Here is a 25110-nt window from a genome sequence, read left to right as displayed (position 1 = left end):
AGCATAGATTAAAGCTAATTATGTACCAGGGCAGAGAGATGTTACGCTAAGACAATAATAGGTTGTCAGTTTAATATATTGCATGTAGGAGCCCCGTGTACTACTGGCTGAATATAGAATGTATTGTCAGTGAGTTGCATTTAAAAAGAAAAATGAAATAAAAGGCTGTTGTAATAAACATTACATGCAGCAACATTTGTATTCTTGCGGTTGATGTTAGGGAAGACAAAGCGGTAGGCAGTGTCTGGGTCCCAGCTCCTCATTTACACATGACAATACTAAGTAATGCCTGAGCACAAAAATAAGTAAGTAAGTAAGTAAGTAAGTAAATAAAAAATAATTCTGTCTTTAATGAGGTCCTGTGGTTTCCAGATGAATTCTGTTCTTTACTTCACGGCACACAGACTTCAGTCTTCAAATAAATGAAGATTCATTAGGTATCTCAGAAAACCCAGGAGGCTGCAAGGATAGGATTGGGGGCATCTGTTATGGAAAAGCTGGGAAGTGTCCCTTAGCTGTTTGCCAGGGTCACTTGAAGGATCACACATGCATGACATTGGCACTCCAGAGTCCTAACTTCCATGGGAAGAATACCGAAATATCTGGTACCTTCTCTAACCCACCGGAAACACAACATCAAATCAGGAACTTGTGTAGGAAAGAAGTTATATTTTCCCCTGAATAAAATCAAAACATTGAATTTCCGTGTTCCTAGGATCCAGGGCCCGGAAATACTGTTTCCAGTTCATTGAGATAAGATGCATTTGTCGCTCATTGAGGGAATTAGGACCGTTGCTTAGATCCTTGCTGTGGTGACTCACAGGGTTGCTCCTTTTTTAAATAGTGCCAGCACATAGCGTGTGTTTATGACTGCTGGCTTTTGTTTCTCAAACTTTGAGTATGCCCCTTATTAAAGGTTTTTATAATTAATTCCGTGAACATCAATCAGCACTCACAAGAGTGAGTCAAATAGAAAATATTAAAGTTCTGGGGATATCAGATTGTTTCTTGTAATCTCTCTCTCTCTCTCTCTCTCTCTCTCTCTGTGTGTGTGTGTGTGTGTGTGTGTGTGTGTGTGTATTCATGCAGTTACTGGGCTTTATATAATACTGGTTCAAATATCTCTGTTTTAGACTTTCAGATGCCCACTCTTGTTGGATGCTCATAGAACATGTAGAGAAGGAAGCTTGGACACTTGCTTTAGCACCTCCATCTCTATTCTAAATGAACCCCGTGGAGAGCATATACAGTCCCACCGAAATCCACTGTGATTGATCTTAAATGTAAACAAGCTGTGACTTTTAAACACACTTCTCCTTCTACAGGGCTTTATCCCTTGTTATTCCTTTTTCTTTTAATATATTAAGTTAACTTCATTTGAAATCCTCTCATTTTGTCACCGTTTAGTTTTTTTTTTAACAGACTTCCCAGCCTCTGTTGTCTCATTTCATCTTCAGAACACCTATTTCGTACCAAAATGTTTTCAAGTAATTTGCTCCGAGAAATTACGGTTTCAAGTAATTTACTCTGAGAAATTACGGTTTTAGCACAGTTCATTTGCCAATCACTTTTTTTTTTTTTTTTTTTTTTTTTAGTTTTTCGAGACAGGGTTTCCCTGTAGTTTCTAGAGCCTGTCCTGGAACTAGCTCTTGTAGACCAGGCTGGCCTCGAACTCAGAGATCCACCTGCCTCTGCCTCCCGAGTGCTGGGATTAAAGGCGTGCGCCACCACCGCCCTGCAAATAGGCACTTCTTAAAAAGTTTGAATGCCCAATACCACAGCAGAAAGATACCTGTGTTTTCTCATATATGAAAACACAACCTCCCAAAACAAAACACAAAGACACTGACAACAGAAGCAGACTATTTAGGACAAGGAAAGGGAAGTGGGGGAGGAAGGGAGACCCAGAAGTTTAAGAGGAGGTAGGAGAAAGGGTGATGTGGTCAGATCATGGTAAAAGTAGATACAGAGAAGTCGGAATAACATTCATTAACTTACATGGTCAGTGTGTGCTAATAATTAATGTGAGAGGCTTAGAGGGATACTTTAAATGCCCACTCCTTTGGCCTCAAGACTGGAGTTATAGCAAAGAGCTTGATGATATGAGTCCAGGGTGGGAAATGCTATTTTGTTGTTGAGAAAGGAAAAAGGAAACAAACCAAAACAGTGGATCGCCAAGAGGAGAGTGAGGAGTTTATAGAGCATTCATCTAATTTAATAGGGAACAACTGAGTTCAGTTCAGTTCTTCAGTCATTATTAAGTCATGATTTTGATGGCTTGCTGGAAATCTGTTGCTAGGTTTCTATGTAGGGCATCTCATCTTTTGAGCTCCTGTTTTCTATATTGATATGATCGTTAAAATGGCAAAGGCTTGAGAATAAATTTGCCTTTATAATGGTGAAAGACTGAAGAGTGTTACTCCTTAGATATGCCTAGTGGAATGCAGAAGGGGCATGCCCTGGTAGACAGCTCTGGAAATACAGTGTGGGATCAGGAAGTTCTCCTGAGCATGAGTCTTGCGTCCTGTCTTGGCTGGGAAAGATTACATCACAGTTCTCGCCCACAATGGATCACATAACAGAATCCTTCCCTCCCGTAGAGGTTTTATGATGCGGCTGAACCCTATCCTCTCTAACCTTAATACTTTCGTCTTTTTCTCCTTAAAGACACCAAGATCTTGATAAGTCCATCAAAGTAAATCCTGCTGTTCTTGAAAACAATCAAAGGTAATAAAACTGATTTTTTAACGAGTTTGGATCAGGAAGAATATTCTGTTTTATTATTCCAGGTAGAGTTAAAGCATTGTCCTTACTAAAATAACTTTATTATTAACCCATTTTTTCCTGTTATTCTGCTGAAAGAATCCATGACCTGGATGGCATCATCAGTGGGAATCCTACAGTGACCAGACAAAGGTAACAAGAGTAAAGCAGCTAACTCATGGTTTCACCCGCTTTCCTTGTATGAAATGGGTTTTTACTATTGCTGTATTGATCCAGCATAACCAAATTATCATTACTTATCCAACCCCCTTAACTATTTTAAACAGCCAGGACTTGGACAACCTTATTAAAGTGAAGTCTCCTGCTCTCAGAAACACAAATCGGTAGGTGCCCTTACCTGACTGATTTTGCAGTACCCCCAAGGTCCTGGGATAGAAATTTTCGTTGTGTGTGTGTATGTGTGTGTGTGTTTAAGAAGGTTTCTGGTTTTTTGTAGTTTTCAAAGAACTCATTTGTAAGCTGTGTATCTTGTCAACATGAAGACATATTGAACACTTCTTAAATAAATTGCTTAGTTTTGGAGTGAGTTCTGAGCTTCTTATTTGTACTAAGACACCCCAATGTTTGTTCCCTAAAGATAAAGGAATTTTTAAATGAAAAATGAATAAAACTAAACGAGAAGAAACACACTCACCCCAGGAGAAGAAATATTTTGAGGCAGCTAAACCAACTTGGAAATTTTATTTAAGTTCATCAAAATCCCAAATCCTCAGCTTGTCTGGGCTCACAAAGTTTTTCAGTACACTTTAATCTTGGGCTTACAGCTTGAGGTTGAAGCTATTCACCAATTTGCTATTTTTAAATTAAAGTAGAATTATATCCTTTCTCCCTTCTCTTTCCTCATCTGCCCCTCTAAGATAACCTTACAGCACCTCTCTTATGCCCCCAACTGTCAAATTAATGGTCTCTTTTTCTTTATTATTGTTTTGTACACATGTGTAAATGTATGTACACATATATAAACAAAACCTACAAGAGTCTACTTTTGTTGTTTGTGTGTAGATCGTTTTAGGAACAACTTCTTTGGTTAAACAGTAAGGTAGCTCATTCCTTGGAGAGGCTAATTCTCCCTGTCCCCTCAAGTCACGGGTTTTCTATCCTTTTTGGTCTAGGGGTGGGATCCTGTGATATTTCTCCTCCTCACATTAGCATAGCTGTTAATACTGTCAGTGTTCTAGTCTTGTTTACGCAGCCATTTCTAGAAGAGACCGTGTTGTAGCAGACTTCCTGACATTCTGGCTCTCACAATCTTTCTGTAGCATGTTTGATGCTGTTCCATAAGCTATATATACAGGAACTGTGATACAGATGTATCCTTTGGGATGGGCCTCCCCACTGCCTGTTGATCTCTGCATTGTGTCTACTTGTGACTTTCTATGATGATCTCCATTTGCTATAAAGAGAAGCTTTTTTGATGAGGGGGAGGTTGCTCCATTTTATCTATGAGTATAAGGATACGATTTAGAATGTAGTAAGAAATTATGCGGGTCTAGTAAAGTGATAGTAGTAGATTATTTTCTAAAGTCCACGATCACACTAGCCCCAGGAAGATATCTAGGTTTCTAGTATCTCGTGTTGAGTGGGCCGTAAGTCCAGTTATTTGGATGGGTTTTTTGTTGTTGTTGTTATGAGTAGCAGTTTTGAGAGATTGCCAGCCATGTTGGTAACAGGTCTAATAGCCAAGTTATGCAATAACTAATAGTTAAACTTTGTAGTAATGCACATTTGTATCAGTGAATTAACGTTCACATTGTCTTACTTAATTGAAATTTTATCATAATAATTACATAACTGGTACTCATGACCTAATATTTTGAGATGAAGGCAACAAATTCTTTATAAAAAGTACCATGAACCCACGATGAGAGAAAGGACAATGCAGTCTTACCTTGTTTCCTACATCAATACATCAATACCTTAATTTGCTCTTGTTTCTTTTTATCACTGGGGGTGTTGGGACCTTGAAATTAAATAAATAATTAAAGAGCAAAGACTACCGAGAGGATACTTACTGAGCACCTGGGCAGTCTGACTAAAAATTGGATATGATTTATCACCACTATACCCCATGCTATCTCTATATATTCCATGCTTCATTTTGTATAAGAAAGTATAGCTCAAAGATTCTAAATTGCCCTCCAAAGAAATAAAATACAGTAGTTATGAACTCAGATTTTGACATTATGACCTTCAGGAGGGCCAACAAATATATGTGGGTAAGTGATCCTAGGCTCTCTAATAAGACCTATTTACTCTGGAGAATTAGAATTAAATAAGATAATTTATTCACAGTGGTAATTATTGGGGTGGACTTTTTGTCATCTGTAGAGTTTTGGGAGATTACCAGTTGTGTTGGTAACAGGTCTAAAAGCCATTATGTGCAATAACCAATAGGGGAACATGCCTCCAACTCCTGCCTCTTGCCTATCACCATTGGCAATGGCAGTTCTTATAAGAGTCTTACCTCTGATTTTACCACAAGAGAAGGTAAACTTCATAAAAGGTAGTTTGTATTCCAGCAACTCCTTTTCTAGAAATCCATAGAAAGAAGACATTTTTCTTAAGCAAATATATTACTATTAAAAGTATTTACAAATATTCTAGGCATCATAGAATTCCATGATGGCAGCTTGGTCAGCTAAGCTAAGCTGTCTGACTATTCTTTAGTAGTTACTCGACTGGATGATGAGTGGCCAAGGATTATCACACAGCAGACAAATAGAAAAGGCTGAGCTATTTGAGAAGAGTGTATTTATGAATTAATTCGGCCACCTGTATCTAACGTGTAACCATGCTGCCCTCTTGATTTCAGCATAGGTAAAGAAAAAGGGATGTTAAAGCCCACAAAGCTCTTTTACATCAGTGCAACACGACACAGGCACCAATCAGTTCGTAGCAAGCAGCAGTGAATCCGGTCTTTTGTGTGACTTTGCTGACACTTCCCGCAGCTGCATATTTAATTCACAGTTAGAGACTGAATGAACTTCACTCATCCATCAGAAATATATACAAGCATCCTTGAAATCCCAGGAACATAGCAACCAGAGCAAATGCAGATGTGCCCAGAATGTCCATTTATTCCAGGAGAAATAGTATCGCTTTAAGTAGCGATGTGAACCAGCCCTAAAGAGCGATCCCATTATCTGTCGTCAATAAGCAGATGTTAGATTAATTATTAATATTCTAAACTTCTGCTTTCAAATAGATACTGAAAAACACTTCAAATTGCTAGTGATATTAAAGATATTTTCTAGTAAAATGGGCATCATTCACATAAAGCAAAAAAAATCATTTCTATTTGTGGTTATAGTTCCACTTGTCAGTATTTTTCCCGTTTGCTAACATATACCTTCCGAGATTTCAGTTTCTGTCTCCCTGCTGCCTGTCTCTCATAGTTCTGCTAAAGACATAAACATGGGGTAAGTGACTCTTGCTTCACTTCCCGTAACCAAGCCATTTTTCTACCATCTATTGTCAGATGCTTCTCCCAAAAATCTCCAGAAGTGGTTCTGCATCTTCCACAGTACTGCTGCAGCCATGGTTACCTTCCAGCCTTCTGACCACTTCTGCTGCTAGTCATGACTTCCAAATTTCAATCTGTCCACAGGGATGAGCAGTGATCTTCCTAAAACAGGAATCTGACTAGGTCATTCTTTGGAGTATAATCCTCCAGTGGCTTCCCGTTACCATAGAGTCATGGCCATACTCCTTAACTTTGTCTCCAAAGACCACCATGGTCTGTGTTTTGTGTGGTCCCCTCCCCCCAGTTCTCTCATCCGCATCCTTTCCCATCCCCATCCTCTCTGACTTGTGCTCTTTGTTCTCCTCTCACTGCTGTGTCAGAGATGCTACTGCGTATCCTTTGGGTACCAGCCCCGGTGTTTCTCACTCAGACTCAGGGAAGCCCCTTTCAACCTCTATTTGTTGAAAATATATGCATTTTGAGTGAATTATTATTTAATACTCTTTCCATCTATAGGGTCCTTAGGGATATATGGATGGAATTACCTTGTTTTTTTCTTTCCTTATGTATTGCAGTAGCATAATGACACTATGCTGACACATATTAGAAGTTTAACAGCTATAATGTGAATTAAAGACTAAATATTAGAATAATCAATGTTTTATGATATTCTACATAGGTAAAAATCTATTGCATTCAGTCTCCAATATTCTAAGTACCCATAAGTAAAACTATATAAAAGAAATCTATTTTTTATGACTGATTTCTTCACTTGAGCCAATAACTGTTTTCTGCTTATGACAATATCAAAAAATTGCAATGACTCAAGAAGACTAAAATTAGTAGTTACATGTTATCTTTAAAATATTTAAATAATATGCAGATCTATTAATTTCTTGAATATAAAAATCCTTAGGAATATAAAATACTCACTGACAAGATTTATAAAAATATGCAAATGTCATCGCATTTTGCTATGTCAATGAGTTAAGCAATTATGTGAGTTATTTCACTAAATACAATATTCTTCTCAAGGAGACTCATTTTAAGCTAAAAATCTAATGCCTAGTACCAAATCCTGACATAAAAGAAAAACATAGTTAAATTTTCTGTGAACACTTCTTAATTTTGTAAATGTTGGACACTTTACAGAAGCAGATTAACTTAGTATAAAGAGAAGCATATTGTGCCCTATTAATAAACCCCTCCTACATGCACACATGAGAAGAAGAGTGGTTAGAACTGAGCTAATAACTTTCTCACATTGGAATATATCCTAGGAAACCTAACGAGTAACAGTCTCCATGTTTCCCCTTGATCTGCCCTGTAAGGGAGTGCCACACCCCTTCACACAACATGGGGAATGCATTATATTGTTACAACATGGAGAATTCTTATAATTGGAAAGTACATATGTGGCTTTATACCTTAGATAACTCATAGTCTGCCCCACATGTATTGAAATCTATATTTTAAAATAATTCTTAGACCTATGGATGTATCTTAGCAGAAGTCATGTCTAGAACATGCAAGACCCTGGACTTGATTTCTATCACCAAAATAAAAATGTAAGACACGCAAAGACATTTGAATCAAGCATTTGCTCAACCTTGCAACATTTGGCTTGGACTTCTATAAAAAAAATCTACTTTCCACACTTTGACTCACAGCTTTTCATCTTTTGCCACAGTGTGAAAGACACCATGGAATCCATGTGATCTTAATTAAAGAGTGTTTATTTTTGCATCTGTTAATTTGGATAGTCTAAGCTTCCCTTATTGGATCTACCCATCACTCTCTTGCCACCCATCACAAACAAATGCACACTGTGTGATTTTCATCATTTAGTTTGATTTAAATATTGCTATAGATTATTCAAATTTAAAACCTTATAACTAACAGCAAAACTTGATATGTGCTGTTATCTAATAAAATAAGAAAACTCTACAAAACCTCCAATAATATGGTTTCTTTGGTGACTCACCTTACTTTGGGAATATCTTCTTTGAATGCATGTATAGGCTCAGCTTTTGAATTACCTGTTGTGGCTGTTAAATCTGCAAGAATCTGGCTTCCTTAGTCTCCTCAGGTGGAGCCCATTTTTCCTTCTCTCCAAAGCCTTCCTTCTCTCCAAAGCCTTCCTTCTCTCCAAAGCCTTCCTTCTCTCCAAAGCCATGGCTCAAAGAGCAAGTGTGAAGTGTGTAGGCAGAGAAATATTCAGTATCTGTAGCACTTACAAGTGTCCTGTTCTTTTAATCGAAGATGTCCACCCTCAGGCTGAGAAACTCAATACAGACTTTCTAGGGATACCTTAAGAAAACCCATATACTAAATCGCCTAACCACATGAAGGATGCTTACTCACAGTTCTTGAGGTGAGAAGTTGGAGATAAGGTCATCATGGCAGGGTTAGTTTCCTCTTGGGCTAAGAGGGGGAAATCTTTTCCAGACTTTTCTTCTTAACGTGCATCTTCACATATTTATGTAACACACGTTTTGTTCAAGTCCATATTAGACCTTACTCCCAAGCTGTAAAAAACCATGGATTCCTTAAGTGCAGCACCTGGTTCCCTCAATGTCGTCATGGTGGAGAAAGAATAACTTCCTGGCACAGAATTCTGATTTCCCAATATTCACATATCCTGTGATCTTTTACCATCTACTTCCTCCAGTCTGCATGAACACTATGATAGTCCATGGCTCCAGCTTTCAACCACTTACTTAGTGAAGGCTGTTAAGGTAATAAAGCAGCCTCTGGTACCACAATGGTGACTTCTGTAATAATTAGTGAAAGCTATCCTTTAGGCAAATTCAAACCCTTCTATCTGCATTATTGTGGGGTTGACCTTATACAACTTTGTCTGATGGTGAGAAATTCAGTTTTGAATTTTATGTCATTATTCATATTACAACATCAGCTAATATTCCTGAAATATTGTACCTTTACATAGCTTCACTGGAATACTTAAACTCACATTAAAGATATTTAAACTAATCTCTACATTTTTAAAAACACACAAGTAGTTTTTTTCTTAAGTGTGAAGTTTAAGAAGCTAAAGTATGCTGGCTAATTTCCATAATTTATCAATTAATAATGATCTGGATACTTTAAATCTCTCTCCACATAAACATGATGATACTGTATTGTATTTGGCATCTCCAGCAATGTTATTTTTTGTGAGTGAGAATCTACATGCTGATTATTTATACAGTAACCTTACTTGAATCCAATGTTTTAGAGTCTGAGATGGAAGAATTTTAGGAACGGGGGTGAACTCCAGAGATGTGAACATTTAGGACTGAAATAAAAATGAAGAAGCCCTCCAGACTGTGGCGTCAACAACTCACTTTGACTTTACCACATTCTCCTAACTGTTTGCCCCCAGCTGCTCACCACTAGCCCAGTGCTGCATCCCCACATCCTGTCAACTATTGTTCTTCCTTTACTTGGTTTACTCACACCTGAATCATTTCACCAGGACTTGTGTTTTTCTCACCAAAATCATGTTGTATTGGATATTAGGGGCCTTGTTTAAAAAATGAAGCCTAAGGAATTACATAGGGGAAGTAAGGGAGGAAATGGGCCTCACCGTTATTCTGAAGTGGTTCTCTTCCTCGGTAGGCTTCACGACAAAGGCTTTTCCAAACTCATGAAAACAGCAAACAGGATCTTTCAATATCATGTTCATATGCAAATGACTAATCTGTGCTAACAGGCCAGAGGGCCCTGTCCGTCATAGAAGATGTAAAATCACTGAGACAGCCTAAGATTTGAGAACATTGTCACCACAATTAGCCCCTACCTTGTTTGAATACCTTTCTTATTCAGTTGTTTGTCTGAGGTTTTATATTTGTGTAACTCAATTGCATGGATGAAGTCTGCAGCTAAAAATATCCAAGCGTTGGACTTTTTGTAGGCAGGTACTGTGAGTTCAGTTTTTCGTTCTCCTGCAAGTTGGCTCACGGGCTTTGGGAGACTCACTCGGCGTTTCCGAGCTCCAGACGCCAGTCCTGCATGATCTCGTGAGATCTGAATGAAATACTTCATGTGAACATAGCGTTCAATCAGTCTGAGTCGGACACTTTTCAGATTGGATTTCCCAAATTTTCCAAAAGTGATTTCTCTCTCACTTATAAAATCCACACCCATTTAAATGGTGCTAGAATCAAACCCAGGACCTTCTGTATACCAGGCAAGCCTGATAGTCATCCTTCAGGGCTAATACAGCCAAACTTGCATATTTACCTACAAGTCAATAGATTAAATAGCTCAATATCCAATTTCCAGTCTTGTAAACACTTATAAACCAAAAGTGACTATGTCTAAGATGATGTACTGATTTTTTATTGAATTTTCTAATTTCCTAGAATTGTGTTATAACTAAATCATGCACACACACTATGCTTTTGTTTATATTTATTTATATATATGTTTTTAGAGACCGGGGCCTAGAAAACTTAACTGAAGTAGATTCTCATATATCTGAAAATAAGAATGGAAGGTAAGATTTATTGCAATTCGCTTTATTTCTTAGGAATTCCTTTTTAACACGAGTGATTGTTTAGAACATTTTCTGGGGGAGTTGAATTGCATTATAGCATTTAAATATAAGTACCATCCAAGTCAGAAAAGTTATGGCACCATATGCTTAATTTCTAACACAGAAAAATTAACAAAGTTCTAATTGTGCTAGAATTTCTCAATTCTGTTGCTCCATCCTATTACTTGGTATAAAAGGTGTCATGAAAATTCAAAGCCCTTTATTTGGGTTGTGAGCATTTATTTTTACCCACTGTTACTTGGTAGGTTTTCAGGAGGGAAGGAAGTACCCTGCAACTCTCTTTTTAGATATCTCATGTTCAAAAGCACACACAAATTTCTCATTGCAACAAAGAAGACTTTCATTTTGAAATTTCCATGTACAACAGAGTATAAGGGCTTTCAAACCATCAGGGTCTGTTAATATCCTGTCTGTCGATAAGAGGTGTATTAGGACAGATGCTTTACCTCATTGCTACATACAGCTTAAGTTAGGGAGGGATTGATAACTTCTTCATGTGTAATAGTGCTTCTATTTGTGTTTGAAGGACTCTAAAATATTCATTTTCTTTTTAACCTTCCCAAGGTGTCTCTATTTTTTCTAAGCTTCTGTAATTGCATGAGAAATAATATTGTTGATATTTTTTGTAAAGAGTGGAATGACTATGGAAAGAGGAACTGATTGTCTTTCCTATACTTGAATCTCCTATACTTGAATCTGACAGAGTTCATGTTGCTCTGGTTCTCCAGATCATCTCTGCCTTTTTTCTGTGACCCCAACAGAGTCTCTGAGTGAATGAGAGAAAAAAAGTGTTCAGTGGGATCCGCGGCTCATAGAAACACATCCACTGAACACATCCACTGAACATATCCACTGAACACATCCACTGAACACATCCACTGAACACATCCACTGAACAACACATCCACTGAACACATCCACTGAACAACACATTCACAGAACACATCCACTGAACAACACATCTCTGAACACATTCACTGAACACATCCACTGAACACATCCACTGAACAACACATCCACTGAACAACACATCCATTGAACAACACATCCACTGAACACATCCACTGAACACATCTGCTGAACACATCCACCATGGGGAACTGCCTAGGACAATCAACCTCATACAAACATTATTTGGAAGTGATCAATGCTATAAACAGTCTGAGTGGTTAAATGCAGTTAAGGAACTTTTAAGTTGATTTAAAAGCTGTTCTGTTTTCTGTTCATGAAATAAAGTTTTATAGGAAGGTTTGGTGGGGAAATCGTATCTGGAAGAATGGAGCTTTGGTGAATGGATTTTAGTGAACTTAATTCAGTTAAGAACAGCGGTGTTTACTGATTATTGCCCAGTTTGTTTTGTGCATTTTATAAATGGGTGATGTTTTAAGTTTGCACCAGCAAAGGCAATGTAAATTCATTACAATGTCACTCATCACCTTCCTGGAAGCTATACATATCTTAAATTTTATAGTGTGTATCAGGTGATTCAAATATAATTAATCTCTATTTAGTGGAAGTGGAGTTTGAAACCAGTGTCTTATGAAATCTAAGAAAGCACTAAATTTGAATATTCTTCAACAATTCAGAACCAAGTTTATTATTCTTGGAATGATGTAGCATAATAATTACAAGAGAAAAAACTATGATAGTATTGACTTCACATTTTTATTACTTTGAAATTTTTTTTAGCAAAACAGAGAGAAAACTTACATTCTAACTTTAGTCCATAACTTCATACTTAGAAATTTTAGTGTGTCTATTTAGCCAAGACTTATTTTTTATAGTTTAAAAACTAAGATAGTTCCAGATACCTTTTTCTAGTATTTTCATTTCTTTTATTAGTTTTAATTTTTGTGTGTCAGAGATGATCAAGTAATACATTTTCTCTTTTAAAAGTTATATAGGACGAGGTTAGAGAGAAGGCTCAGAGTCAGTAGCATGTACTGCTCTTGCAGAGGACCAGAGTTCAAATCCCAGTACCCATGTTGGGTAGCTCAAACAGGCCTGTTATTCCAGCTCCAGAAGGATTACTGTCTCTGGCTTCTGTGGGCAGCGGCCCGAGTACGTTCACAAACCCACTCACAGTCTGTATGATAGTATGGCTTAATGAGAATCTGAATTCTTCCGTGGGTTTTCATGTCTTGTTCCCAAAACTTACCAACACAAAGAGAAAAAATTGCTACAATTTTTACTATTTTTTTCATGGGAATTTCCTCTGTTGCATGGGAGAAACTGAATGTGTTTATGTTCTGTTAAATATGGTGACATTTTTAGATCAGCAGAAAACTAGGTCAGACTTCTGTAGTCTTCAAAGTATTACCTTTCATTAACAGCAAAATGGGAACTCACGTGTCTCAAAGCAACTCCCAGATTGTTCATTAAGTTGATGAATTCTTGGATATGTGATACAAAGGAAGCTATCTGAAGGGCTCTGCTATTATGAAAATGATCGAGGAACCAATTTTCAGTGCATTTTATCCTTGGTGAAAATACATTCCTTTGTAGCATTAGATAACATGGCCTTTGTTTGTGCATTGTTATGAAAGGCAAGACAGCGATTTCTGTGGAGCCAGGGGAACCAGTAAAGTGGTCTGTATTTTACTATATGGCTCTGTGCAGAAACCAGGTGGATGTAAAGAGATGGTGACTACTTATGCTTGACCTTGATTTTGAATGACAAACACATATGTTTCTTCTTGCAGGCTTGATGGCCAAGTCAATGGATTCACCAAAAATCTTCTCAAGGAGTCCACAAGAACCTCTGTCTATTCTTATGAAGCCAGAAACAGCCTCAGGTACTGAAAACAATGACAAACCAATGATAGGACTATCCTTGTGTTTATTTGTTTACATGCAAGCTAGCCATTATTTTTAAAGCTTGGAACTTTTTGTATGCAAATACACCCTTACATGAAATTGTTGAGTCAGCAGGTCAATCATTGCTAGGATGCTCATAGAAGAATGTAAAATGTGATGGTTGCTTTAAAGTCTACAATTATATAAAACATGATGATGACATCAATATTAGCATTATTTTAGAGATTTATTGATTTTATTTAATGTGTATATGTGCATACATGAGTCTATGTATGTGAACCACACATGTGCTGGTCCTCACAGAGTTCCAGATTCCTGGAACTGGAATTACAGGTGATTGGAAGCTGCCCATTGTGGGTGCTGGGAACCAAACCCGGGTTTCATGTAACAAATGCTGTTGCCTACAGAGCCATCTCTCCAACATGGGTACTCACATTCTTGAATGAGATCTGTCAGACTATATTACTAAATCTGAGGTTTGAACAGTCAATTAAAGTCCACTTTTAACTTAAGGTTTATGGGAGAAATTTACGGCTTAGAAATGAATGGTGCATCAGGGAAACAGACACTAAAGTATAGTGCACAGAAAGATAAAATGATCTTCATGCTCTAAGGCAAATTTACTGAATCATTAGTTTTCACAATAATAATAACAAAGTATAACAAGACGGTGGATGTTAAGAATGGGAGAGGTGGCAAAATTCTTCAGGAGTTGATTAATAACACTTGAACATTTTCATTTGAACATTTGGTTTATATTCCTTCCAAGGTGTGTATACATATACACACACACATACACACACCTTAGAAGGAATATATATATATATATATATATATATATATATATATATATATATATATATATAATATTATTTTTTGCATTGAATTGGAAAATGGTTTTGTTTTTATCTTCCTCACAAGTGATATTTTAACATAAAACTAAATGGTTTCATTGTAGCTCCAATGTTGGCACCAGGAATATTGGCCCTAAGGACACGGTTGTCTACACAAGGACATATGTGGAGCATAGGTAATGGAAAAGTGCTTCAGACATTTCACTTCTTCTTATAGCTGTGTAATGATACATGCCATGTAAGAGGTGCTACCATTTCAGGGTGTGAGTTTTCATAGAGAAGACAGTTTAAGAATATTGTTAGGTTCTACGCATACAATATTTATATTGTTGCCAATATTAAACAGTTGATAAATAACTTCTAGTCATTGTATATACTCAAAGGTATTTCAAATATGTGAATGGAAACTTCTGTCCCACCCAGTCCTGCAGTTATTCAGTCCCAAAGAAACTCACCGAGGCTTATATTAATTATAAACCATCTGGCCTACTACTTTAGGCTTATTACTAACTACCTCTTGCAATTTAAATTAACCCATAATTCTTGTCTATGTTTAGTCACATGGCCTGGTACCCCTTCTCAGTGCAGCATTCTCATCTTGCTTCCTCTAAGTCCGGCTGATGACTGGCTCTTTGCTTTTCCTCTTCCCAGAATTCTCATAGTCTGTTCACCTATACTTCATGACTGGCTACTGACCAATCAGCGTTTTATTAAACCAATACAAGTGACAAATGTTTACAGTGTATAAGAGCATTATCCCATAATACAAATAACTAATAAGGAAATAATAGGATTGGTAATCAAATGTTATTACATAAATGTATATTACCATTTGGTTATAAAAACCTTTTAATTTGAATCACCTTAATTCAAAGACTCTATCTAATATTTATACCCAATCTAATCTAGAAAAGAAGATACATCTTTAGGTCAACTTATCATGAGTTAAATTGCAGAAATCCAGGTCCTATAAAACTGTCTGCTTGGGGTGATGGATGTTGACAAAGGTGTCAACAGGGGTCATGGATTCACACACATTTAATTTTCAAGGAGTATTAAAAATGAGAATTAGCCTAATTATAGGGTAATATTATGGCAAAGCACACAAATGGAGAGTGACATATGTGATATGTGTAAATTTACTTCAAAGAAGCCCAAGACAACAGTTCCGGGTAATCTCCGTGTGTGTAGGAACTCCCAGGGTCAACACAGTGCCTCTCTGGGTCAAACCCATGTGTAATTTACACACACAGTTTCCAAAATAATTAAATTCTGAATTCAAATCTTGCTCTATTGTGACTTCATGACAGTAATTCCTACTAACTTTTAATTAAATTAAATGATAAAAAATGTAAGGAAAAAATTAAAGTAATAGGTAGAACCTGAAAGAAATAGGCATATATATATATATATACATATATATACATATATGTGTGTGTGTGATAGATAGATAGATGATAGATAGATAGATAGATAGATGATAGATAGATAGATGATAGATAGATAGGTAGATAGATAGCATGAGGATGATATATAGTAAAGACAAGACACAAAATATTGGCAAGTAGGGTAAAAGGAATAGGCATTTATGCTACACTTACATGGCACTGTTTCCACGCATTGGTAACCCTAGGGAGTAGCACATTAATGCATTTTGATTTCTAAAGAAGTGTCTCACTGAAACTAAGGCCAACAACTGTGGTATCTATTTTTAAGAAACAGTAAATCTCTAGAATTAGGAATAGTCTACTAAATACTATTCTCCATATTTTTTTTTTACTTATTGAATAGTTGATTGAAAATATTGACTTGATTTGTACAAGTATAGAAACTAAACCACATTTGAATAATTTAGCCCTGTTGGCTATGGTTCGCTTTTGTAAACTTCTGTGCATATGTTATTGGAATATCTGTGTGTGTGTGTGTACAGACAGCAATTCTCAAATGCAGTTTCTGGGCTGGATTCAACAGTATCACTTCAGACTTGTTGCAAGCAAAGAAAAATTACTTGGCCCCATCTCAGACCTGAAGAATCAGAAACTCTGCCATTGGGGTCTCAGCTATCTATGTTTTAACAAATTCAACATGCTTTTAATGGAAATGCAGATTTGAGAACTGTAGCTATAAAAGATAATATTGTGTCATGACAGACAGACCAGGAACATGTAGGGTAGAATAATCTGAAAGGATGGACTTGCTACTGTTTGTTTGTTACCCTAACGTGACCGTGATGGCTTACGAATACTAACTCCCGCTTTCTTAAGTCTGCTCCACCAGATGGCACACATTGTGACATCTCTGGAGTTAGGTTCAAGATTGAGTTATTATTTGTTATTTACAAACCCAATATCCTTGGCAAAGATGCTGTGTGTGTGTGTGCATGTGTGTGTGTGTGTGTTGGTATTTTAATTTATACTATTTTACTTAGATAAATTATTTAATTGGTTAATTTCCACAGTGCTGAGAATTGAGTGTAGGGCTTTACACATACCAAGAAATTTTTCTTAACCCCTAAACTGTCTCTCCAGCTCCCTATTTAATTTTAAACTGCCTCTCAGTCCCTATTTAATTTGTTTTGAGGCAGGATCTTGCTAGTTTGCCAAGGCTGACCTTGAGTACACTCTATAGTCTAGGCAGGTCTTGAACTTGTGGTCTTCCTTCCTCGTCTTCCACAGCAGATGGGGTTACAAGCCTGTGCCTCTAGGCTAGTGAGCTTTATTTTAATAAATAAATGGGATACAAATATATGTTCTATGAAAACTATGATGTCTTTATTGCTTATAATTAGATTTAGACTGCCTTGGCCTGTTCTGGTTTTTGTTTTTTGTTTCATTTGTTAATTTCTTTGTTTGGTGATGTGTTGACTCGCTGGGGCTTTTGCACCATTACTTCTACAAATTAAAAAATGAAACTGGAAGGACATTATCTGGGTTCAGAATACTACAAATATAATAATAATAGTAATAATAACGTGTGAAGGGAGACATGTGTTCTTACCTATGTGGGGGCAACGCTAGGGAAAATGTCCTGATTCTCACATGTCCCTATATGTTTGTTTTTAGTAGATCACCAAAGGATGGATATCAGGAAAATATCTCAGGAAAATATATACAAACTGTTTATTCAACTTCAGATAGGTAAGTATGCTTACATTTTCATTTCAAACATAAAGTGTATAAATGCACATACATGCATTCAAACATATGCACACTTTCATGTGCATATACAATATGTGTATTTCTCTTTGCCCATTTTTCTGGAGACAGGTAGGAAGTGGTTAGGAATATGCATGAAGAGGCTACAGTATCATTCTGCGTGCAGGAACCTGCTTCCTAGCTGCTGGCTTTCATGTACCTTATTCTAGAAGACCTTTTCATGTCTTCCAAACTTCTTCTCTGGCCAGACCTTCTCCTGCTGGTGATTCCCGAGTTCCCTGCCTGCAGTAGTATCAACACCTAGGCTTTATTGCTTCGCTAGACTGCCCTCAATCCTTCCTTCTGTGGTTTTCCAAAGGTAGCTGCATGGATCTCCTGGTTCCACACATGAATTCAACTCAGTTCCTAGAAGGGTTAGGATGAGTATACAGTTAATGCTGGATGGATAACTGGTCCCATTCCAGGCTTTTTTTTTCTGGTGACCCTCCTTACTATTTCACATTCCATGGGGCCTCTAGGTGATTCTCAGGGGAGAGTAGCTTGCAGATCTCCAGGGATATAAGTGAAAATCACTAGTATTTCAACACAGCTTCTAGAAACAGGCTGTTACACAAGAACTAGCAGGGGCTGGAAACATGACTGTCTGGAGTAAGGACATAGCTTATTTTTAGGTGTAGATTTGGCTTTTAATGCAGTGCTTAGTACCTAGCAAGCACACAGTAGGTGATTCTTGAAAACATGAACTGATATTCCACTTGCTATGGGAAATAAATGGAGCCGTCATTTCTCTGATGGCATTCCACGTCCACGGCCTCCCCAGTGCAAAGAGTGTCTCATCTGAAGAGGCGATTTCTTCTTTCTTTGTATTTCTGGATCTTTATCAGTGCTGGCAGAATGAGATGATAATGTGGAGGCATAATTTTCTTCTTTTGATGTGCTTTTAGTCTTGAATGGGAAGCTTTATTGTATACATACATGTGTGAACATATGAACAATCCATAGGGAAATATTTGTCAGGCATGTGTATGCAAGTAATTGTAGAATAAATTAAAAGTTGCAAACATTTACAAATAAACCACCATGTAATTTGCACATACATATGGATCATTGTGTACTTTACATATATGTAAATCTTTTTACATCTCTCTATCTGTATCTAGTGATTGGGATGATGCAATTAGAATGACTGGACGTATAAGACCAGATGAGGTTTAACTACTCATTGCCTTTCTGCTCACACTCTCTTCCCCTCAATTCCCCTTTTCTCTGCTCACTCTCTTGGGCATCTGGACATGACATCACTTCAACTCCGGAGGTTAGAAGGCCTCACAGGCAGGCTAAAATCTCTCTGGGTCATGGTACTTCCGTCCAGATCTCCTCACTGGCTGCACGAGAGCCACCATTCCCTGGCCGTCCTGTGTCTCTGCTTTCATTTCTTTAGAGTGTCACAGATGATAACCATCCTGACTCTTCTCAGAATGAACTGAGTTTGCCAAGTAAAGCTTGTGGGAATATGCACTGGACACAAATATGCAGTATATAATACACCATATACTATATATCGTATATAATCATCATACGCTATATGAGTATTGTGCTGTACATGGTTTACATCCATGTATAGTCAGAGTCATCAGAATAGGTCTCTTGGTGGCATAATAAGAGTTAGGATACAGGGATGCAGATCATGACAAAATTATTTTATGTGGGCAATATGCAAGTATCGGCTATTTTATTTCATTGTCTCATCATGTGTGGTACTCTTTTTTTCTATGTGTAATGCCATTTATTTATTTATTATTAAAAATTTCCACCTCCTCCCCACCTCCCATTTACCTCCCCCCCCCCTCGAAGCTTTGGACCTACTTGCTAATAATGCCTCAAGCTGTAAACACTACCAGGTGCTGTTTAAGACAATTTTAAGACCTTTCCAAAGGAAAGGGGCCTCTAGTTAAGGTTCTGGCCTGATTTAAGATTTGTTACTGAATTGATCATATCTATAGTTCATTTGTTGTGGAATATTGTTTCTAAAATAAGTAAGAAAAACTACTTTTCTCTCATATAATTGGTGGCAGGGTCATACCTACCTTCCTTTAGAGAACACATTAATTCTATCATCATCTACATCCCTGCATCCTACTTCTCGCCATGGTACCAAGAGCACTGTTCAGATGACTCTGACTCTATAGAGTCATCATTTGTGAGTTCATAAACACATTCCTGAATGGGTTTCTATTTTGTGCCGATTGAATGCTTTCAGAATTAAAATCTTACATTAATCTGCTGCAAAATTTCCCTATGCAGTGCATAAAGTCATATATGTAAATTAGTCAAACTGTTCTTCTAGATTTAAGGACTGCTTTTGTTCCAGTTCAACTGGGAAACTGAGCATCCCCATCCTGCCCAGACGTACTCTTGATTGCTAGTAAATTAATAACCCAAGACTTTTCCCTTGTGCTGCTTCCTTGACATCGTTATAGAATTAATCCTATCATGAGGATAAGTAAACAGCATGCTTTTGGATGTTAGTGGGATTTCTAAAGCTCCACCAGGATCAACATGTTCCCATGTGATTTCACAGGAAATATGCCTGTCCCTACATGATGGCAATTTTAAATGGTTTTTAATTCTTATGTCACTGCAGGTCTGTCATTGAAAGAGATATGTGCACTTACTGCCGCAAGCCCTTGGGGCTAGAAACCAAAATGATTTTAGATGAATTGCAGATCTGCTGCCATTCCACCTGCTTTAAGGTAAACACGTACTTTCTTCACGTTACTAAGTGTAAGGTTGCATGATGACGAGAAAAATACATTTATTTATTGAGATGCTTAGAATGAAGTTAAAGCTTTAAACACTGTCTAATCCACATTAATAGTATGCTACTTAAGTATTTCTTCATGTTCTACAGTTTCGCCCTAAAAGGTCTATAATTACTACCTTGGCTTTAGGCTTAGAATTCATTCCTTTCACATCCCTTAGACAGGAAACTTAAGACTTTGAAAGAGAAGAATACTTGTGCATTCTTAAGTTTCTGTAACATTTTAATAAACAATGTATTGCAGTAGATATATAACAAAATCAGCCATGGAGAACAGATGGTTGAGAATAAGCCTAGCAGCTTTCTACTCCTGAGCTCAGGACTCAGGCCTCATAGTGGTTTAAGCTTAGTTTTGCTGTTGAGACCGTGGTTAATTGCAGCTTAACAAGGAACAGAAATATTCAATAGCAAATGCATCCAAGTTTGGTTTAAATCAGCTCGTTATTCTCCCCTCCAACAATGGTGTTGTGCCGTTCACATGTCTCTCAGTGTATTTGCATGGGCACTGCACTGGGTATCTGAAGACCTCAGTCTGCCTCTGCCCTTCAGTATGGTGTCCATGTGACTTTGGGCAATCATGTAAACGACAACAGCTTTGGTTTCCTTACCTGTAAAATAGACCATTGAGTAGGCTGTGGTTCTCAATGCCAGTTGAGAGTTATAGTCATAGGGATTGATGAAGGGGAAAATATCTTAGAATACCCAGATTTAAAATTTAAGATTTCAGAGATTATTTTTGGACACTGGTGGCTTTCAAAGCTTTTTAGGTTTGTCTAATATGAATCCAAATTGAAAAATCACTTGTCTAAGTCTGGGTCCTTTCTAGTGATAGGCCTGTGATGACCCGTCTAGTGATGGATCTATGATGACCCATCTAGTGATGGATCTATGATGACCCATCTAGTGATGGATCTATGATGACCCATCTAGTGATGAAAAGTATTTACTTTAGCCAAAGAGAGGTGCTACTTTGCCCATTGATTGTTTGTCCACCAATTACCTCGCCATCAGAAACATGGTGCATTATTTGAATAAAAAGTTGGCAAGAGAGTTTAGCATGTATACTACACTGCAGCCAATCTGATGACCTGAGTTTGATTCTTAGAACCCACATTCTATAAAGAAAAAATAATTTCCCACAAGTTGTCCTCTGACCTCTCCTCATGAGCCTCATGGCACATATGCATCCAATAAATAAATATTTAAAAAAACCAAAATAAATCACAGCCTAATATAGCATTATAAAATATAATCTGAAAATGAAAACTAGTATTTGATTATAACATGAAGGTTTTTTAGTTTCAAGATATATTCCCTTAAATAAAAGCATATACCTTAAAAATTTTAAATCAGTATGCACAAAATCTTTTAAATAGGAAATTTTCCTGGTTATTTAAATAGGAATAAATTTCATTTATTATATTTTAAGTGATTCATTTCCATTTTAAGCATTAGAGACTATGAGAGAACAAAAATGTTCCTCATGCTCATAGAAAAAGACAAATTGTTCTACAGCCATGGTAACAGAGAACCACTTAAACTAGTTTAAATGTTTAATAAACCGATCAAAGGCAATTTGCTCTGGTGAATTCATCTTGAAAGTCAACCAGCAACTCACATTTGGAAGTTGGCCAATCAGCAGCAGACGGGTCTGGAAAAGAATAGAGTCCAAACCTTCCCCACCCCCATCCCTTGTGATCAGCAATTTGTTTGGTTCAGCACTTTGTGCCCGAATCGTACAGCTCTCCCTAGTGGAAGGAAATGATAAACACATGTCTGCGTTTTTGTTTGAGACATTGATGGTTACCCTGTCCTTGTCATAGCCAATTTGTGAAAAATTCTGTCTGCTCCTCAGTGAGCTGTGCAGAAAACCCCAGGGGTAAAGATTCCCTGAACTGTACCTGCATGTGGAAGGATGCTATCTGAGAAGTTTGGTGTGTGGTGATCAGAAAACACACTGAGTTTCCCTGTGGCCTCTCTCCGGGGCTGTCTGTGAGGTCTTTCTCAGGAGGTTGGTCTCAGAAGAACTGAAGGGTTTTTCTATCCCCGCTCCCTTGAGGATACATTCTCTGTCTACAATATAACCCTGATATATTGTTTTCTTTAGTGTGAAATATGCAAACGGCCTTTGGAAAATCTGCAAGCCGGTGACAGTATCTGGATTTATAGGCAGACTATACATTGTGAGCCCTGCTACTCCAAAGTGATGGGTAAGTGTCTACTCTGCTAGCAGCAATCATTCCTAACTAACGCAGGCAACTATTTCATGTTGATGAATAGGAAATATTCCAGTAAATTTCAATATTTTACTAAATATAGCTATTGAAAAAGTAAGTGGCAGATAGCGAAACCATGATGGCATTTGGTTTAATGACATAAATCAGTCAATATTGATACTAATTTTTTTTGGTATTGGTCGGGATACAGTGTAAACAAGGAGGCCGTTTATTTTAGGAAATTTTCCAGGTTGTGAAGCAGAAATGATTTTTGCTGACTTAATGACTGTTGAAGTTGAATCATTTCTGTGGATGCCCATTTATGCTTGGACTTGAAGTACATTTAAAGATAGTCTGGTAATTACAACTAAGGCCTTTTAATGCAACTTTTGCCTGAAATAGTTAATTTTATATAATTCTATGTTAAATGTAACATGTAAAGCTTTGCGTTCTTTTTTAACAATGCAAGACCAAATGTTATTATAATTTGGACTCTTAATTAGCATCAGTAAGGAGAAAGCAAGATGTTATGGGCATGCATTTTTAACTAAGCACAAGAAATTTAAGGGCTGATCTAAAACACATGCAGAATGTGTCTGAAAAAAATAATGTCCTATAGGATTTAATTGATTGTTACAAGAGAATACATTCAATTTATTTTTAGATTCAATAGTAAGTAGAACAACAACAACAACAACAAAACCAAAATGCTATTGAGGGGAAGGCCTATAGTGTTCATAGTAACAATGTTTAAAGAGCCCCTGCTCCTGCCAACTCCTTGGGATTCCTCTATGGGATCAAAAGCACAGAAGTTAATGATGAATGCATGAGCTTAATGAGCTACTGAGTGGCAACACCTGGAACAATATCCAGAGCCCCCATCCCATCAAGCTTCAGAACGAATGAAAGGAATAAGCCTGGTTATATTTGTACTCTGTCTTCCACTTTCTGTTTCTCAGACTCACTTTCCTTTCTAATTGTGCAGTCCTAATCAGTCCAATATTCTATGCTAATTCTTAGTGTGCAGGGGGCAACTCCAAAGCTTTTCAGTCTCTTGAGAATCCCTGACATAATGTAGGCAGTTTGGTGAGCAAGGACTCAGAAGTTAGCATGTCTTCCTCTCTGCCTATGTACACTTCATAGCAATGTTTTTTTTTTTTTTTTTTTTTTTTTTTTTTTTTTTTTTTTTTTTTTTAAGAGAAATCTTACTCATAGCTCTGGCTCTCTCTCGTTTCTTAAATCTACACACCTGGTGTGTGGCACTTCATGTTTGAACAAACCCAGAGAGAAGAGCTCAGGAATAGAAGGAGTGATAGAACGCTTGATCCAGTACGATCCCCTGGGAGAATGACTGTTTTTTTTTCAAGTTTTAATAGTGGTTTTATTTTTGTATTGATTTATGTATCTAATTTTATTTTTGAATTTTCAGCCAAGTGGATTCAGTAACACTGATAAGTGGAAATGAAGATGAAAAGCCTTCACTGAGGAATTTAAAGATACATTTTAAGAATATATAATCTAGAAAAGATTTACATTGAAGATTATCTCTTGTATCAACAATTTTGTTATTGCACAAATAATCTAATTACTTTGAATAAGATCGGACACATGAAAAGAGCCATGTGGTATTTGGCAAGATCTAGTGATAAATACTCACATAGCTCTTGCTACCAAAGTCAATGGCAGAGAGCATTGTCAACCCTGCACAGGCCAACCCTGCTCCATATTTAGCTGCCCATCATGATTTTCAATAACCAAGTTTCCCATCTTCTCACCTATCTTCCCCTAATAGTTTGTATTAGCGCTTTATTGATACCCTGACAAATAGGCTGATAGAAGCAAGATATACTTCTTCCTTTTTCTACAAACGAAAATGCACATAGAAATTTTCTTACAAGAAAAATTTTCAAGAAGAGCAATGTAACAAGTTGTTTGAACCTTTGAAAGTCAAAGTTCCCAGACTTCTGTGATGTTCTCTCTGACGCCACAAACATTAGACAAAGTAATTTCTAAAGTCCCATTTTGCCTTTCCAGTTATCTGATTATAAAAATGGAATTTTCTGCCGGGCGGTGGTGGCGCACGCCTTTAATCCCAGCACTCGGGAGGCAGAGGCAGGCGGATCTCTGTGAGTTCGAGGCCAGCCTGGTCTACAAGAGCTAGTTCCAGGACAGGCTCTAAAAAAGCTACAGAGAAACCCTGTCTCGAAAACCAAAAAAAAAAAAAAGAAAAAAGAAAAATGGAATTTTCTGCTTAGAAACATGTTGGTATATTTGTAAACATTATTGAGATATACAAATAATTTCACCTAAACATCATCCTTCAGTCTATCACAGGCTTATCTTTTATAGACTATTCTTAAAACTGAAATTAATAGTTTTACGGGTGATAGGTAAAACCATATGATGTGTAATTTGTTAATTTTTTGCATGCATTTCAAA

The 25110-nt window shown here is 37.1% G+C and overlaps 1 protein-coding gene across 13 annotated transcripts in view; it reads left to right on the top strand.

Annotated features, from left to right (window-relative positions):
- Positions 1–24802, top strand: part of Scel (sciellin) — a 141403-nt gene extending 116601 nt beyond the window's left edge. For 12 of the 13 annotated variants that reach the window (XM_038310486.1, XM_038310487.1, XM_038310485.1 and 9 more), the window contains 10 exons: positions 2668–2727; positions 2863–2916; positions 3051–3107; positions 10686–10748; positions 13511–13603; positions 14584–14655; positions 17542–17616; positions 20279–20387; positions 22563–22665; positions 24101–24802. In XM_038310486.1, coding sequence (XP_038166414.1) covers positions 2668–2727; positions 2863–2916; positions 3051–3107; positions 10686–10748; positions 13511–13603; positions 14584–14655; positions 17542–17616; positions 20279–20387; positions 22563–22665; positions 24101–24117 — 703 coding nt within the window. In that variant the 3' untranslated portion in view covers positions 24118–24802. The remainder of the gene's footprint in view (positions 1–2667; positions 2728–2862; positions 2917–3050; positions 3108–10685; positions 10749–13510; positions 13604–14583; positions 14656–17541; positions 17617–20278; positions 20388–22562; positions 22666–24100) is intronic. The other variant, XM_038310490.1, reaches the window with a different exon arrangement.
- Positions 24803–25110: the final 308 nt, after the last annotated feature.

The sequence above is a fragment of the Arvicola amphibius genome, chromosome 13, assembly GCF_903992535.2.
Source record: "Arvicola amphibius chromosome 13, mArvAmp1.2, whole genome shotgun sequence".
Lineage (NCBI taxonomy): Eukaryota > Metazoa > Chordata > Mammalia > Rodentia > Cricetidae > Arvicola > Arvicola amphibius.
This window is presented reverse-complemented; position numbering and strand designations above follow the sequence as displayed.